Here is a 19,808-nt window from a genome sequence, read left to right on the forward strand (position 1 = left end):
AGCATTTAAGAACTTGAATGAATTGCATTACAGACATGTGCCTTACCTGGGGAAAAAACTTTATTTCACAAAGAAATGCATTCCTAAGGCGTTGTACGGGCAATAGCCACAGGATTTCACAGTGTAATGTTTGTACCATACATGCCAAAATATACAGCCAACAACAGATAACGCGACACAAATCAACTCTGCAAAACCTACAAAACACTCCACGCTGTAGCCTTAGGTACACAAACCCAGACCATTAAAGAATATATTGCTTGATTTTGTCATCATTTCAAACAAACGACGATAACCAAATCACATCACAAGAAGTTTAATCTGAGGAAACACTTCATTCGCAGGTTTTGGTGATTTCGGTTTCAGAAAATTGTAAATCAAATCTCAGCGTTTCGTCGTCTACCAAAGGCAATGCCGTTGCTTGTCGGACTCCAAGATAAGCCAGGTAATCTTCAGCGATCGTGTTCGTTGTCGTCTCCGTGTGGAGAGTCCACGGGGGTGAGGACTTCACAGGACCATGTGAGCTTGCCCCCGGATGACTTCTCATTGGGCCGGCGATTGGCTCTGTGTCTGAAAGCTGAGGAAATCAGTGTTTTAATTAGATAAACCGGATTTAATCGTCTGTACTTTTATGTACCAGATACTTACAACATGGCGACCCGGAGCCGCAGCGACCCTGGTATTAGGATAAGGATTCATGCACCAGGATTTAACGTGAATGGTATTAGCTCAGCTTAGGGCTTTAATAGGGGCCAGTTTGTTTGTTACTTCATCCCATCAGCCTCCCATGACCTCATCAACCAGAACACACAGTATCACTGTTGTACGACACGCTGTAATTACACCATCTTGTCACAAATTGTTTTTACAGGCTCAAGTCCTTGTCGTCTTGTGCAGCCCTGGTTGCTGTGTTTGATCATCTCTGTGTATATGTAACGTTAGCTATATGACCACGTCCGACCAGACGTTCATCATTTTGCTCTAAGAGTTTTCAAGAGGTTCAATTATCTGTATCGAAATGTTCTATTGAAAGAATAGGTAAGGACCTTGAAGTACATAAGTCATTAACTCCCTTCATATAATTTTCATCACTATTTTGCCTTTTACGCCGAATGGAATCTGTTTCGACAGGAAATCGATATTCTTATTCTCTGGCATGGCGTTTTATGTTAATGTACTGTTAGTCTGCTGGTTGTTTTTGTTTGTTTTCACAGCCAGACAGCAATATTCCATCAATAGCAAAAGATTTAAATAATACAGTAACTGATATTATGAGCATGAGGGTTATTAAGAAAGTCACAAAGCCAGATCACCTGAGCAATGTAGTCGACCTCCGACAAAGATTAGAGTGTTGGGAACTTAGTCTAACCCGGGTCCCTACGGGGTTGATAAGAGGGGAGAGGGGAGATAAGGTGGAATGGGGCTTAACGTTGCGCTCAAGATTATTGCACTTATATAGCGACGTGCATTTGTGTGTGTTTGTCCGGACAAATGCCAATTTTATAGTGCTAGCCCACTGAGATAGCATGCCGCAGTTAAACATGAATACCCCACTCAGACACAGTATACTTTAGCTACTTGTTTAGCCCCTTAATGCCGAGCGCCAGGCAGGGAAACAACAAGTACCATATCTTAATGCCTTTTGGTATGACGCGGCGGGGATCGAACCCCGGACCTTCCGCTCTCGGGGCGGATGCTCTACCACTAGACCACGGAGGCGGTCAAGGGCGAGAGAAGTTACCAGTTACACATTGGATTTCCTATTTTTTCATCCGTACTTACTTAAATGCATGATGGATGTCCGAGAGACAAAGTCGTGCATCTATGTGATAATAAACTGTAATGGCTGTTCTAATGTACCTAATGCAAAACACAACTGTGAAATGTTTAGAAGATCGCTAGCATATGACTGAAATCGGCGTAAAACCATACCCACTCACGTAGTGATATGAAAGGGACCAACCAACAGCGATATATTGACAAATCGTTGATAATATATTCGACTCGTTATTTCCTATGGTGGGATCTCGAACTTATATCTATGAATTTCTTCTCCTCTATATCGAAACCATGTTATATCGACGTGTTTAAATTTCTGCGTTCATTTCGAATAATAACTACACCTGATACCCCGTATCGGGGGTATCAAAAATCAGTTTAAAACAATCACCCATTCATCATTCACATGAACATAATCTGTTTGTTTGTTTGCTTGTTGTTTAACGCCGCACTCAGTGAAATTCAAGCTATATGACGGCTGTCTGTAAATAATCGATTCTGGACCAGACACTCCAGTGATTGACATCATGAGCATCGATCCACGCAATTGGGATACGATGACATGCATCAATCAAGTCAGCGAGCCTGACCACCCGATCCCGTTAGTCGCCTCTTGCGACAAGCATGGTCACTCTTTACGGCAAGCATAGGTTGCTGAAGACCTATTCTACCCCGGATCTTCACGGGTACACAACATCATCAAGTACCAACAATCTTGTACCAAAAATCTTGAAAAACAAATTCAGTACCACAAATCAAAGACATATTATAAGTAAGGAGGGTTTGGGAAGGTTAGGCAACAACAACTAAATGTGTTATGGTGACAAAGTTTCGAGTATGATACAATAAAATAAACCCTACAAAATCCACTCCAAAATAATTAGACACGTTTACTTATACCGTTTTACGATATATCAAGAGCATGTGTTAATGAATCACAATCAAATTAGTGATTTTGCGGAAACGTGAGCGTATCCTGCCTCGTCGGTGGCATCCGTCACAAACACATGCACAGGCAAATCAAATGTTCACCAGAAAAACAACACGGGAACAAATGGTATAAGTCAAAATAGATAATTACATCTGGCATCATTGGTATCTAATTTGGAAATGTCCTCCACAAGTGTGCCATGAAAGTTTTACCGGAGTCTTCACTGGATTTCGTTATTATCATTTGTACACGTGTATTATCACTCACATCATCAATGCATCAGTAATGATAACAACAACAGGTGATCCGTACACGTTATATAACAATGTTTTGAATTTTATTCAATATGAAAAGTTGCAATATCTCGACTCTTTGCCTGCCCCTTGTCTAAATGAGTTAGTTTTTATCACGTCTCCAAAGAACGAAATCGTATATCAAATATTAAGATAATTGACAATGCCTCCAGATTGGAAAGCCTTTATGATAACCAAGAGGGAGTACTTAATTTGTATGAGTATTTGATTGGTTTATATGAAGCTAGGTCTGACATGACCTTGAAGACTTGGTCCACTTCAGACACCACCGAGGCCCTTTAACCTTTTTTTTCCGGCTTTGGCCACACCAAGATTAGCTTATTATACCTACCTCCCCCGTAAATAGTATATTCTATGGAAGGCAACTTGCATAAATGGGGATTTCTATAGTGATGAAATTCCTATAAATACAACGGAACAAATAAAAGGGATATGGTATGATTGTTTGTGGATTTTCTTTGAAAATGGACATTGGTAAATGTCTGTGACCTATGGACATTCGGGGACGATCAGGGAGATAATTGTAACTTTGTTAACCGAATGGTTTACATTATTTAGATCTAAACATTTAAACATTTTGTTGTTAGACATGATAATCAATACGCATATATAAACTGATAAAGAACTTTATTTCATGTCGAGACAGTCAAATATTTAGATATTCTCGTTGTCAATACACTCAAGATGAATCACCTATCATATATTATGAGAACGCAATAACATTGAAAATATATTTTGTTAGAATTGCACAAGTCTCTGAGGCAATAATTATTAGTTTAAAACATAATTTCTAGATCATATAAATAATAAGAACAAGTTGTCCCAAAAAGAGACTGGTGTCCTGTTCACATATCTAGACTTGCCTATTAGGAGGATAGAATTACTACACATCCATGGACCTTTCTTTCCGTACAGCCTTGTAGCAAGTCTAATCAAATTGTGTCTGAAAAAATATATAAGTTGAAATTAGTGACGATATGAAACATGTATGTATTAAATCTGAATGAAAGATAACCTTGCAGCAAACAGGACACGAACACTTTAATTAATCTTTGGTTTCATTTTGAATTAAATGGATACTGTTTACTTTTGCAGTCTGGAGAAAATATTGACACATTTTTCGAAAACCTTACGTCATCGTCGACCTCACGTCAACCCGTTAATGATGACATTTTTCAGTTCCATTTTTCTATCGTTTGGCTGAGATTTGAAAACTTCTTTTTCGACAACGCATAGATTTACATACACACACGAAATGTCAATCTTTTTCATGATAAGTATTTTTCAAACTTTGATTTACATTCTTCAAGCCTTTCAAGTTTTCCAATTATCCCAGTGAAAAAGGACAGCCTGAGTGGCGACATATTAACACATCTCCTGGTTCACATTCTGGGAAAGTATTTTCAACAAATATGAACACTTTGGCGAGAAAGACGTTGTGGTAAACAGGGAAAATGTAAGGCTACATGCCGCATAGAGTGGTAGTATGCCATATTTGTATAAATAGTTTTTATATTTCACGCAAACACCACCTTCATATTCCACAGATGAAAATATTCATTAATCACGATGAAGTAACAAATACTATCATGAACTAGTTTCATGCTCGTGACGTAATACATGTAGGTAAATAATGTAAAAACATATCTGTGTCATCGAGTTTTAAACAAACTTAGAGTTAAAAGTGTGCAGAACTTATTTCCATCTCTTTATTGTCTGAGTCAGGGTTCTGTGCTGTCCCGAAGAAAGCGGTAAAGGCACGGTTCAATATCTCCCTCACTGATAAACATCTGTAACCGCATTCCTCTCCCCATACGTAGCGTGTTTGCCTCCAGTTAAAATATCCCCTGCTCTTAAAGTGTAGGATAATTATCATGTAAGTGAAATCTTTCTCATGCACATATAAAGTTATACATGGTCAGGCGATATGTCGAACATAAGTATATTTGAGACAGAGAGAGAGAGAGAGAGAGAGAGAGAGAGAGAGAGTGAGAGTGAGAGAGAGAGCAGAGAGAGAGAGAGAGTCAGAGAGAGCAGAGAGAGAGAGAGAGTGAGAGAGAGAGAGAGAGAGAGTGTTTAATACCAAAATACTGATTGTTCAAACGGTACTTGCAAATGAAAATTATTTGTATTGAAACAGATAAGAGAGAGAGAGAGAGAGAGCGATTAGTTAATTTCAGAATTTGTCTGATTTCGCAAAGAAACGAATTTATAAATATTGCCTTCCATGCCATGCCTTGTCACGATTTTGCATGGAAGGAAACCGATGCTGTTATAAGTTTCAGGGTATAGATTCATTCCTTACCTAAATGATTTGATTCAAATGTTGACAAAATGCATTCACAAAGCACCATTCTTACGAAAATAATACCAAGGTTGATAGTGACACAATACCATATTTATAGAAAATATCAAATATACAGTAACCACTACCTTTTTTCATCCCATCTTGCACCGAGTGTACGACTCATCATTAATGCGGGGAATAGAGGAAACACAATCGGGAAACTAAACGATTAAAACAAAATATGTTATGGTAACAAATAAGCATGTCATTTCGTCGGATTTGGGGGTTTGAGCGGATTTCGCAAGGTATGCTTCCTCTTGTGTAGACTTACAAGTGTGACCGGGATTACTTGCATATAGGGACACGTCCAGGTGTACATTATAGCTTTGCTCTATGTTTTTTTTTACACCAGCATATAAGTATTGTTACAGTTTCTCTATTTATATACGCTCAAATCAGTAGCACTGTTTGGAGGTGTGCATATTTCACTGAAATTTATTATAAACTATGTTTCAGTTGGTGATATCTGAAATGTGAATCATGTTTTTCCATGGGAATATTAGAAACAATTTGCGTAAACAAAACGAACGGTTGTTCTGCCTGTTTCTGTCAAGGTCGGAGTGGTTTTAGAGGTCAGAAACTATACAGGGTGTCAGGTGTTGGGGCGAGCGCAATTTGAAGGCTATCAACACTTAACGGCCACCGGCAGTTGAGGGGTCTGTGACGGGGCCCATGCCAAGTGTATTTGATTTTGCTAGGCCCAATCCTGAATCGCGGCAAAGTGCGACCAGTGCAGGCAAAGACGCTCTTGAGAAAACGTGAGTTGCTTGTCTGCCAAACCTGTTGTTTGTCCGAGGAAAACTGTAAGTGGATAAATCGCAGACAAATATGTAAACAATGGTTGGAATTGTTTCAATCGTCCCTGTGTGTTTTGTATCCATTATAAAAGGCCGCGCGGCACAGGTTAGAGGCACAGTCAGCTCAGCTGCTCATTCAGAACAGGTGGAATAGATACACTGCAAGCCACACGGCGAGCTACACTTGTCTTTAAAACTACACTATATCTCGGAGTTATACTGAAGTCTACCATCATGATTCCTCAACTTGTCGTAGGAGCCTTGCTAGCAAGTCTTGCCTCAGCAGCAGTCAAGCTTGACATTAAGTGTTCCGACCACGGAGCCTTCAACTGCCACTCCTCGGATGCCGGAGCCTTCACCAGATGCCTCGACGGTCAGCTCTACGAGTTCTACTGCCCAGATGGACTCCACTTCAACACCCAGACCCAGACCTGTGACTGGCCCGAATCTGCCGACTGTAGCTACAAACTCGGAGGAAGTGCCAAACAAGTGAAGAAAGTGGCTGAATCTGCTTCAAAGGTGGGTGGATCTGCATCAAGCGGTTCCAGCGGTTCCAGCGGTTCCAGCGGCTCCAGCGGCTCCAGTGGTCATGGTGCTACCCCCCATCCCTGGTGGAGACCAAAGAACGTAGACCCTGCTTCATGGGAAAGAACCGATAACCTCTTCGAGCTTCCATTCGACAAGGACAGCAGCGATGGCGGAGAACACACATCAAACTCTGGCAGCTCTGGTAGCTCTGGCAGCTCTGGAAGCTCTGGTAGCTCTGGCAATTCTGGAAGCTCTGGTAGCTCTGGCAATTCTGGAAGCTCTGGAAGCTCTGGAAACTCTGGCAGTTCGGGTAGTTCGGGTAGTTCCGGCAGCTCTGGTAACTCTGGTAAATCTGGAAGCTCAGGCGATCACTCTCACGGAGCGGGTGGTCACGGGTCCCCACAGGAACCGACTCACGACCACAAACCCGCCCCACAGCCTGAGAAACCCGTCCATAACCCCATCAGCGCCTCTGCTGACAAGACCCACAGACCAGACCACGGCAGCGTCTCCAAGCCTGAAGGAGGTGAGTCTACTTCGAATATAGAGCGTATCGGAGTAATTACAGTCCGTACATAACAAATTTATACCTGAGTTACGAATAACTGACAAAACTTCCAGAATGTTTAGGCTGTCATATTGCAGAATATTATTGAAAACACTCATTAATTAACCCCTTTTAAGATTCTTCAGGACAGGAATAAGAGCAATCATGTTAGACTTGCTTTCATTTAATGATTTTAGGGTGGCATTTATTAAAGACATACAGCTAACACAAGGTTAAGACTTCATATCAACTTTTACCAAAGATTTAGTGACTCGTAAAAATGTAAAACAATCACATGGTCACAAAGATCAGTCTGGTAATTGCGTAACATGTACCATTAAATTTTGTCTAATCACGTACTTTTATAACTTTGCAAAACAATTATAGCTATTTCCAGACAATTATGTTGATATGTTTAGTATACAAAAATGTATATTCTGACCCTACTAAATTACTTCAGCAAAGCATGATCGATCATTGTAGTATCACAAAGGAATGCGATTTCATTAACGTTAATGTTTATTGAGAGAATGACAACATAAATCAAATAGGCATGTTTCATTGCTAAAATGTCCATTTCAATTTTCCAAAAGTAAACATGTGTACATTCGTCTAAGTTGGTATTCATATATATAGACGAGTGTCAAATCGTTATCGGCTTCGAGTAATTTAATTTAAGGATGCTGGTTTATTGAGATAATCAAATTCAGCTTTAAAAATTCTCACGGAATATAAAGGAAACACTTTTTAAAACACGTGGATTAACAAGACAATAACGACACCATCGGCATTTTAATGTGGATCAAATGCACATGGCATTCATATTGGTCGACACACAAAAAGGATTTGTTTTCCGGGCCATGTGGAGAGAGCTCTAAACACGACAATGTCAAACAGCGTTATTTTCTAATATGATTGCAAACAAATGTCTCTAAATATACCCATGGACATCTGCGTAACGAACATTTATTTTACGTCAACTGCAATATTTTGATTTTAACCCGTTAACCACATGTAATGTCATTGTTTGGGATGTTAATATTGGCGAACCTTGTCGATCTATGCACATACGTTTTAGTACCCTCGTTGTGTGGAAGCACGTGGTTGCCGGGATGGCAAACACCGCTGTCTTCAGTGTTGACACGACAACACAAGGCCGGTTCTACAAGATCAATACAACACCGCTCTTACCGTTGGCAGATTAAATGTTGTTTTAATTCTTTTCTTTTTACGAACGTTCATTCGATGACATTGTAAACGGTATTAAAATATTTCGTCTGCAATCGTGTGTACATTTTAAGAAAATAGTCGTGTGATATATTCTCATTTTATTTAAGACGTAAATGAACGAATAGCCGAGTAATGATACCATTCCAAATTCCGCTAATTTTCTTAGAACGGGCTACCTGTAGAGCAGTACATGCTTACCCATGTTCGCCACTATTTTGCAATTTACGCCCAATGGAATCTCTTTCGCCGATTCTCTGGCGTTGAAGTTTAAAATTATAGTCTTTTTGAACTCTGTGCTAAATGATAAAATACAACTTTAGATGCAACGGTTATACACACTCTTTACTTTCTCCTCAGAATGTGGCCCCCACAACTGCAAGCTCCCCAGCTGCTACTGTCCCGGCTCCAGCATCCCCCACGGCCTCTCCCCCAAGAGCACCCCCCAGATGGTCATGATCACCTTCGACGACGAGGTCTCCGCCGCCTACTACGGCTACTTCCAGCGTCTGTTCCGTCCCGGCAGATACAACCCCAACGGTTGCCCCGTCCGTGGTTGTCTCTACGTCAGCGGCTCCGGCACCGACTACGACCTGGTGTATCCCCTGTACGCCATGGGTGTTGAGGTCGCCAGCCACACCTTGTCCCACAGATTCCCCCACACCTGGTGGTCCACCGCCTCGTACAGAGAATACTACGATGAGGTCATCGGCATGAAGAGAGCCCTCACCGAGAAGGCTGGCGTGCCCCAGGAAAGCATCAAGGGTTTCCGTGTCCCCTTCCTTCAGCTTGGCGGCGACAATATGTACAAGACCCTTTACGATGGTAAATTCACTTACGATACTTCCATGTTCACCGGGGCTGTCTGGGAAGGCGGCGAACCAGTCTGGCCCTTCACCCTTGACTTTGTCCCCGGACAGTACTACTGTCAACACGGCCCCTGCCCACAAGACCAATACCCCGGCCTCTGGGAGATCCCTGTCCAGCGTTGGTACGGAGTTGATGGTCACTCTTGCGCTATGCCCGATGGTTGCACTTCCACTGGTGATGCTGACGAAGCTCTTGAATTCTTCCGTAGCAACTTCCTCCGTTATTACAACTCCAACCGCGCCCCACTTGGCATTTTCGTCCACGCCAGATGGTTCCACACAGAACATCACATCGAGGCCCTTGACCGCTTCATCGACGAGCTGTTGCAGATGGATGATGTCTACATCGTCACACCGTCCCAGGTGATTGAATGGATGAAGAACCCAACTCCTGTTCATTCAGTTGGCGGCTTCGGGCCCTGGTCTTGTGAGGGAGGAGTTGACAAGAGGAAGTAAGCCTGATAACGCTACACTATATATGACGAGAAACAGTGAACTTCACTGAAAAAGTTCAATGATCTGTTAAACGATGCACTTAATACCATCAACAATCCCTGTTCAGAACATTGCTCAACGTTTTCAGGTTTTTCAAGTTAGTCGTACTGTCAGGGTCACGTTCCTCATATCATTACAATTTCAGAGTGTTTATCAGATCATTCATTTGTATTCTAAAATACGAAGGCCATTCATTATGATCCATTTCTCATATTTTGTGATAAATATCTCCTTGAGAGTCAAACGTGACTATCATCTATCCACATACGCCATCTCGTTTTCCTGTGTTCGTATGTATACCATATCTCTATATTTGATCAAAATCTATATTTTTCTTCGAATTACATACAACGTATGTTTCAAATCAAATAGAAGATAATGTTTCTAATGAAATAGATGAGAGGCAGCAAATGCTGCAAGCCGTTGAGACGAGAGAAGGATGCATTTATCTGATGCTGAAAGTCGAGGAGAGATTTGATTGTACATAAACCGTTATGTTTGGAGTGTGTGTCTTGAGAGTGTGTGATAAGGATCCTATGCATGTATGTATGCGAATTTTGATTGTGTTGTATATTTACCTCATTTGTGTCACATAGTCTTGCCATTGTATCATATCAGCGGTCACATGAAGGCTGTATATTGCTTATATCCCATTGCAACAATAAAACTTCATTGAAATTATTTGAAACTTTGTATTCATTTCATTCACACTGCCGAGTGTAGGAGTGTAGGATGACAACCCATGACAACAATCGGGACGAAAACGTTACTTAATCATGTTTCATACTTTGAATATTACTTAGGTTACAAACATTTACCTTCTTATGCAAAATGTCGGTGCCACCGTTAAAGCAGGACATGCTTACACCTGCGTCATCACTGATTTTCAGTGGTTTATTCATTTATTTATCACTATTTGCCTGTAAAGCCAAATGGAATATGGTTCGAAAGATAGTCGCAACTGGTTATTCTCTAACGTTGACGTTTGGAATTTATATGAGACGAGGTTTTCGTTTACTGGGGTATTTCATTGAGTCGTTGATAAATACCTGCGACTGCGATATGTCCACACAGCCTCTCATTATCACGAATAGTAAATACGATGCTCTGCGACTGATTATCAGTTGCACTTTATCCTGCTAGGAAGACACTTGTTTCAACGACCTGCTTTTCATTTCATTGTTGTCATATGCAATTATGACATTGTTCCCAGTTGTTTGAATTGGTGCTCATGATGCGAATTGTCAATCACTGGATTTCCGGTCCAGACTTGAATAGTTACAGACCACCGTCGTGAGTGAGTGCGCCTTTAACCAACAAACACAACCGTTACAACAACAGTTATATGCAATGGGTGTTCACTTGTCTAGTTCTACAGATATTACACGTGTGAATACTACCATGTAGATCTAGTGAGTAGATATACCAGTGAACATATATACGCTTCGGCACCCGCACACTGCTGACCTCTCAGTATAGTCAACCAACTTTCACACACTTCCACCAAATGTCACTGCAATGAGTATAGGTTTGGCTTAAACAATAATATTATGATAATCACTTCATGTGGAACATATGAAAATTCAGCGAAATGCTGTTGAGTAGCACTGGTATACACTAAAATAATAGGGTACGGTGCTTTCACTACATATTTCTCCGCTCCCGTGGTAATACCACTGTGGTAGTCGCTATGCATGTTAGCGTTTAATACTGGCTGACGTCACTTGCTGTCAGTCATACCCAAACGTGTGAAAATGTTAAGCTTTCATACTATACTCGACGCAAGAATCAACACCTCATTTTTGTTGTGTTGTGCGTCGAGAGAATATGCAACCGTTTATTTTTAAAAAATGATGCAAAAAAATGATGTTTTGTATTCGCTCACAGAAGAATGCATGTTTCTTGTTTGTAACCGTGTAGTGTTATGTTTGACATAGAATGACATGGTTTTCCCAAACAACTCAGTTCAAAGGCATCTCAAATGCTTGAGCCTCATGACGAAGTTGTTAGGCTTTGATGGAGGATTTGTATGTGGCGAGGAACCCGACCCCGGCCGTAAGTCGAAGTGTCTCATGAGCTAAGACAGCTTATCCTAGTCATGGTTACTACCGTCATCACGTTATCAGTCTCTGGCCAACTTGGCGTGACTCCTCATCTTCATCTGGAAGGAGGGCAAGGGTAAATATTGTTTTAGAATACGTTCTTGCGATTGTTAAATGGAAGTTGGCAATATACACATAGAGCGAAATAAATCAACAAGTGAAAACCAAAATAACTGGGGTTTATCTTTATATAATTCAGCGGTGACATTGACCTTGGTATATGCTGGCGAGAACCTTGCACCCGACGTCGCCAGTGGTACTGCGGCGATTCTATATGCTGGCGGTAGTTGTTTGTAGATTTCATATCTGTTTAGTTACTGTTGCACGCGACAGATTTTGACCCACGCGGTGTGCGCATGTCAGTCTTACTTCCATCAACCGGTTAAGCAATGCTGCCCCAAGTATTTCTCCTTAGCTTCAAGATTATTGACATATTAAACATTTAAATCAATGGTGTAACGCCACATCCAGATTAAGTAAATGTTTAAGTCATATGAGAAACATCTGTTTCAGATTGCTGCAAGGACTGCAATCCGGTTTCATTTCAAAAGCTGAAAAATGATTTCTGTTATTTACTATGAAGAAGACAAAATATATCACTTACTCAAGCTGGACCCGATCTTAAGATAAATGGACAATTACGTTTTAAAACCACGTTTCGTTAATTATCTGAAACGAGTAAAACAAAAAGAAGGTAACCTTTTAGAGTATTTCATTTGGAAAACATGGAAAAAACTATCCCCGTCTTTCACAGTAACAATCGGGCGTTAGGGTAGCCTAGTGATTAAAGCGTTCGCTCGTCACACCGAAGTCCCGTGTTCGACTCCCAACATGAGTACAATGTTTGAAGCCCATTTCCGGTGCCCCCCTGTGGTATTGCTGATATAGTGCCAAAAGCGGCGTACAACAATATTCACTCACTCATATTCGCAATAATTTAAAGTTGATCATGATTGGAAAATATCCAATCAGGTTGATGCTCAACGAGGGCTGTCACAAGGTGACTATCTCCCCTCAATTATTACTTTATGTGTTACTTTTAAGTGCGGGGCGGTCGGTGGCCTGGTGGTTAAAGCGTTCGCTCGTCACGTCGAAGATCCGGGTTCGATTCCCGACTAAGGTACAATGTGTGAAGCCCATTTCTGGTGCTTGCGGGTCTTATAGTTATTCGTTATGGTCAAAGGAAAAGGTCGAATGGTCTGATTCACCATAAACTACGTCAAACATACTGAATATCTGATTGATTATATTCAAGATGATACACCAACCCAATGATCCACCCTGAAAATATATAATGACTATTTCACAACTATTCCAAGGTCAACCAATCTGTCTAAAATCTTATATTACTTCACAAAGTAATTCTCGTTTACTGGTTTCAAAGTAAACACAATTTATGGATAACAACTTCTTTATTTTACTCTAATGACGACGTTTCGGTATAGATCCTCATACCGTTGTCAAGCACGGCTAAAACATGAAACATGGTACAGAATATATATCGTGGGTGGAGGATTAACAGAAACAACAATTGTATATATGAGAGAGATTAACATGAGTACGTTAAATAATAACAACAGAGGGATAATGCTGTAACAGCTGCCATTACAGTAAAATAAAGAAGTTGTTATCCATAAATTGCGTCTACTTTGTCATCCGCCAACTTCTAAAAACTGCCTTTCAAACAATTCAAGTTTACTGGTTTATTTTAATTTTTATATTGTACGTGACACGATATCTGGACATGCAGTGCTTATTCCTAACATGTCACGTTCATATCCCTAGGTATATATATGTGTGCGGTTTCTTTACAAATATACCCACGTCTTCAGTATTGACTTTTCAATTGTTCAATCATGCCGTCGGCTAAAAGCGCAGAGGTCAGAGGCCCCCGAGCTAGTGTAGAGAGATCTGGGGAGACATTGCAGATCGCTGTTTGAAGCTTTGGCAAATTTCTATTCCAATACGTTGTGCGACATCGTGAAGTCGAGGTAGCTGTATGTGAGGTCGGGGTAGCTGTATGTGGGACATGGTGAGGTCGAGGTAGCTGTATGTGGGACATGGTGAGGTCGGGGTAGCTGTATGTGAAGTCGGGGTAGCTGTATGTGGAACATGGTGAGGTCGAGGTAGCTGTATGTGGGACATGGTGAGGTCGGGGTAGCTGTATGTGAAGTCGGGGTAGCTGTATGTGGAACATGGCGAGGTCGAGATAGCTGTATATGATGTCGAGGTAGCTGTATGTGGGACATGGTGAGGTCGAGGTAGCTGTATGTTGGACATGGTGAGGTCGAGATTGCTGTATTTGGGACATTGTGATGTCAAGGATACTGTATGTGGGACATGGTGAGGTCGAGGTACAAATGTAGCTGTATGTTGGACATGGTTAGGTCGAGGTAGCTGTATGTTGGACATGGTGAGGTCAAGGATACTGAATGTGGAACATGGTTAGGTCGAGGTAGCTGTATACTATCCACACTGAACACTGAATACCAACACCATATACTGCAACATGTAATTATTATATTTTAAGAACATGTGTAAAATTGTAACGCCACTGTAACATCATCAACAAGCAGACGAATATGAACACTCTATATGTCCTAACAAACAAAACCAACAAATGTGAATGTGTTTTTAATATTTTTTTCAACATAATCTCCATGCTTTTCAAATACACTTCACACTTCACATATTCATAGTGAAGCTTTTCAATTCCAGTCGGGAAGAAGTTTTCTGAAGCCATACTGAAAAACCAATGTAGAGCGGCTTTGAGTGAGTGAGTATGGTTTTACGCCGCTTTTAGTAATATTCCCGCAATATCACGGCGGGGGACACCAGAAATGGGCTTCACACATTGTACCCATGTCGGGAATAGAAATGGGCTTCACGCATTGTACCCATGTCGGGAATCGAACCCGGGTGTTCGGCGTGACGAGCGAACGCTTTAACCCCCCCCCCCCCCCCCCCCCCCACGGCAGCTTTGAGTTTATTGTCATGAAACAGTAGAACTCCAGCAACTAGCAGTATCTCAGGCGATGAAGAAATCAGCATAGTAGGCACCGGTAATCGCATTTTGACATTCTAAGTAATCAACAAGGATCACATCCTTTGCATCCCAGAATACAGTGGCCATAACTTTATTCACTGATTTTGAAGACTTGAATTTCTTTGGTGCCGGAGTAGTGGAATAGTGCCATTCCATTGATTGACGTTCTGACTCGGTATCATAGTGGTAGATCCATGATTCATCATCCGTTACTAATCATTTTGAATTTGACAAAAATCCTTCTCACTTACCTCTGAATCTTCTCTGGCCATGTTAGTTCTTTTTTCCTCAACATCAGAATTTAAAACTTTGCCCCCACGAGCAGATATCTTATTCGTCTGTAAATATGCATGAATAATAGTTTCAATGGATCCATGGCTAAGACCTCCTCAAGTTCAGCAATGGCCATACGTCTATCTGACAGTATAAACTTTCCTATCTCCTTGATTGTATCTTCATTGATGGAAGTTGAGGGACGTCCAGACATTGGGTCATCATCAAAGCTTTGTCTCTCAGCCTTAAACATAGCTGCCCAACGTTTAATATTGGAATAGCTTGGGCATTTATTCCCATACACATTTCTTGGGCAGTACTTTTGTCTAAAGTCAAAAACTTGATGACTGCTCGGTACTCGTTCTTTTCCATTTCTGTGTCCATTTGGACCCATAACACGTTCAACTGGAAGTAACTAATATACAAACGGCCTCAGCAGACCAAATACACTTGCAATGAACTACTCAAACAAATGTCCATTTCGCTTTATTATGACCCATAGTTGAAAGTTAGTCAGGCTTAGAACCTTTTCACCCGCCCCCGTATTAATCATTTTTTGTTTGTAAATATATTTCTGTCATTTTTTTAAGAAAAAAATATCCATATATTATCACATGCATATATCTGGAAGCGGTTAGTCCCGGTACTGTTCCATACATACACGGTTTGGGGCAGATGTAATAGACCTAGACTAACGAAACACCATTTCCGTATAAGCTAAGATAAATTATTTCACGGCAGAAACGTCAGGATGCCCTATAGCAGCATTGCATGTTGCCTTCACTTGAAGTTTTAATTTATGTTTATAAATGAATAAGTACCCTTCCCCATATTTCCTATTTCACAAGATTTGGTGAAGCTTTATGCTTATTAAAGATCTGGAATTCTTGTTTTTACTGAGTGATTGCGGAAAGGACATCTAACACGGATTGTATTTGTAATCAGAATAATTTGATAAGTTAAATCTAACGTACATGCCACTATTGCATCAGTTTCAATAATTCAAACATCCCAACCCCCAGTGTATATCTTTGGTGTTCATTACCAAGTTTCATGTTAGTATTTTGTATTCCGCAAAGCTCTGCAACCAAGACATTGATACACCTCTTCAATCGACACAGCTATTGTTAGAAGCGCTTGTAAATCTTCAGAGCATGTCAACGTTTTAGGAAATCAAATGAAAGGGGAATAACTCTTCAAACATGTTAGTAGAGCTGTCTCAACCACTGTCCTCTGAAGGTTTACAGTTCGAAACCCTAAATAATTTATATCGAAACATTTGCGACAGTGATTTCTTAAGATAACTTTTGAATGATCAAAGTTGCAGATTTGTGAAGCATATTCATACATTGAAATATAACGTGTACTGACTGCAGTAGTAACACAGTACACTTCGAATTCTCTATCAGGATATATTTCCTAGTCACTTGTAAGATATATGTAACGTTCCTATGGGTGGTTGTGATGTAAATACCAAACACTTCAATGGGAACATCTCCAGGATACCGGATACCTATATTGTTTGTTTGGTTCATTGCAGGAAGGCGACTTTATATCGTGTGTAGCATGATAATACACTGGTAGTTATATTTAGCGGTCAATATCGTTGTACGTGCTTTACCAGCACGAACTGAAAGAAAATGACGTGCAGATGTAGTAATTAAACTGATATTAACCTAGTTCGAGATGCATGCACTGCTAAATACAACCGCTCTCAGTCACCGACTGCCGATCCGATTGTGATCAAAACTCAATGATGAAGTTTATTACTAGCTAAATGGCTATTTCTGGAACGGGCAAGCAGTAATATTCCTTATTGCCGGAAAGGTTTTTTTTAACTTTATAATCAGTACAGATGCAGCTATCGTCGTTTATAAATAACCGCGATATTTCGTGATTCTGTTTCAAGTGGCGATGACAATAGAAACCGTTACTAAGGAATGAATTCCAGATTGCTTACCAATATGGCCAAAGGTATCCGGTATTCTGTAGCCTAGCAGGGGGCACGGGTGGCCCAGTCGTCTAAGGCGCCGCGATACGCTGTGCAGAGTTGCGTCCCTTGGGCACGCCAGAAACCTATGATTGTGGGTTCGAATCCCGGTTCGTCCTGATTATGTTTCTAGGTTTGTCAGCACCATACCCATGCTCGTGGGTTTCACCGAAGTGGTAAACGTCTGAGACCTGCATCACTTCGGGCTTTCCTCCCACATTAAGCTGAAACGCCGTGATATAACTGGAATACTGTTAAAAGCGGCATAAAACCCAACTCACTCACTCAATCTGTAATATAACCCTTTAATGTGTACTGACTTCAGACAGGTATCGTTGAAAGTTGAAAGGTCATAGACTTGACAGTGATCAGGCTCAGTGACTGGGTTGATACATGTCATCGGATCCTCATGATGTCAATCAATGTGTTGTCTAGTCCAGACTTGATTATTTATAGGCCACAGTCATATAGATGGACTATTGCTTAGAGCTTAGTTAAACAACAAACAAACATACACTGTAGCCATTATGATCACATAATCCACGTCTCGAACGATAACGAGCAGTCCACACAACCGCGGCTACCCTACAAGAAAATCTATTGAATACATCCCAGTAGTAGACCTTTAGAGATCATGATATCCCGGTGTAATCTCAACTTATAATCACCGAGGTAGGATTTCTAATGAGTTACCAATTATTTTTCAAACACACTACACAACTACGCTTGAAAACTATCGCGATTTTGTAAGGTACCGATGGTGTTAGGATCTCGACCAGATCCCGACCAGATCCCGACGGATTCCGACCTGGTTACTATCGGATGGCGATCGGGTCGCGACAGGATAGCAGTCTCTTCAGTCATCCTCTGAGACTAAAGCTTGAATACGTCAAAAGAAAGAGTATGTCCAAACCGGTGCTGTTGTCATCTGCGATTCCGTCTGTTGGACAACAATAACCAAAAAAGTTCATTATATAACTTGTCGAAACATTTACCGATACTGTGGTCCTTGATGCCTGATATATTCCAGTTGCCCCGGAAAATTCGGGTAAGAATCGATCTTCAGCAGTTCAGCAGCAAAGATTCGAGGTAAGATGCCAAGCAATCAACCGAGTCACTGAGTCTGACCATCCGATCTATTGAGTCGCTTCATATGACCAGCAGAGGTTGTTAGGGACACACTCTAACCTGGAACCCCTACAAATAAATAATATGACCTGTGTGTTGAGTCTTGATATTGAGACAGTGCCCTCTCTTTAATTGTTGGTCGAGAAAATGCTTTTCTATTGAGGGTGGCCCTACGCATTAGTAACCAGTACCCCCGTGCTTGTCTTAAGAGGTGACTAACGGGATCGGATGCTCAGGCTCTCTGATTTGGTTGATGCATGTAATCGTATCCCATTTGCATAAAGCGATACTTATGATGTCAATCACTGGATTGTCTGGTCCAGTCTCGATTAGTTACAGACCAACGTCATAAAGCTGGAATATTCCTGATGGATGCGTTAAACAACTAACAAACAAACAAACAAACGAGTACACATACATCATGAACCTGTGGTGGAAGTATTCTAAACTGGGCGGCAAAAGAAAGTATAGGTCGAGTTCCATGATCGATTAAAATAACAAGAAGAGGTTTTGTTGTGAATTATAGTATAATCTAAGGAGGCGTAACAAATGATTGATCAACCACAGTTTGAATGAAAGTGTGCAATCACAGGTAATGTAAGCTCAAGGTAAACAATAGTGGGGTAAGAAATTTCATTTTCAAAAGTTGTCTGAAATGTCACCAAAAAATTGTCAGACACACTACAAGTTCATTGTCGACACAGTTGCCTTCAATAGCGTGTATGACCTCCAGCTGCCTCAATGCATGCTGTGGTACGCCGCCTCATCGATGACGTCAGTCTTCTGATGACGTGGACTGGAATCCGTTGCCACCCGTCTCTCAGGGCCTGCTGCAATTCTTGTGTGTTGTTAGACGACTGGGCCACCCGTGCCCCCAGGAAATTTCCATTATTGGAGCAACAATGTTTGTCTATATGATGTTCCGGATTTCATAACACACGGATGTCGTGCAGATGGTCATTTCAATATCTGTTGAGACCACCACGTGCTTACATAACCGCACGGCAGCGTCAAGGCATGGACCGCACGTATTAGTTTCTGAAGTTTGGCCTGGTAATACTTTTTCATTTCTCCTGCAGTGTTCGAGCCAGTTAATGAAGTGTTACAGGCTGTGGTTGACGCTGTCGTAGACGTCGGTCGAGTTCGTCCCAAAGATGCTCAATTGGGTTCAAATCTGGCATTCTAGATGGCCAGGGAAGCACATTTACGTTATTATTGGCTAGAAAGGCTCCCCCTAAAAAAGAAACGCATTCATCAGCAAAGCATTGACTTCTATCTGAGAAGGCTTTGAATCTATTCTTCTTCTTCTTCTTCTTCTTCAACAGCAGTTATTTTTGGACCGTTTTATTAATCATTTTGCTCATCCATCAAAGACAAAACCTCAAGTAGTAACGTCTAGTGGTTACGTAAAATCTTCCTGGCAAGTGTAATTAAG

At 41.1% G+C, this 19,808-nt stretch overlaps 1 protein-coding gene across 1 annotated transcript; it reads left to right on the top strand.

Moving 5' to 3' along the window:
* The first annotated feature begins 6,221 nt into the window (after positions 1-6,221).
* LOC124134196 lies at positions 6,222-10,515 on the top strand. The gene is made up of 2 exons (XM_046498917.2): positions 6,222-7,222; positions 8,831-10,515. The coding sequence occupies exons 1-2, from the start codon at positions 6,403-6,405 to the stop codon at positions 9,793-9,795; spliced, it is 1,785 nt and encodes a 594-aa protein (XP_046354873.2). The 5' UTR covers positions 6,222-6,402; the 3' UTR covers positions 9,796-10,515.
* The last annotated feature ends 9,293 nt before the right edge of the window (positions 10,516-19,808 follow it).

This window comes from Haliotis rufescens, unplaced genomic scaffold (assembly GCF_023055435.1).
Source record: "Haliotis rufescens isolate VD_foot unplaced genomic scaffold, xgHalRufe1.0.p SCAF_16, whole genome shotgun sequence".
Classification (NCBI taxonomy): Eukaryota; Metazoa; Mollusca; class Gastropoda; order Lepetellida; family Haliotidae; genus Haliotis; species Haliotis rufescens.

What these genes read in the sequence shown, in the direction of transcription:
- LOC124134196 (XM_046498917.2), top strand. Translation starts at nt 6,403, where the DNA reads ATGATTCCTCAACTTGTCGTAGGAGCCTTGCTAGCAAGTCTTGCCTCA. An exon ending in CGTCTCCAAGCCTGAAGGAG is followed by an intron (nt 7,223 to 8,830) that starts GTGAGTCTACTT and finishes CTTTCTCCTCAG; the next exon opens with AATGTGGCCCCCACAACTGC.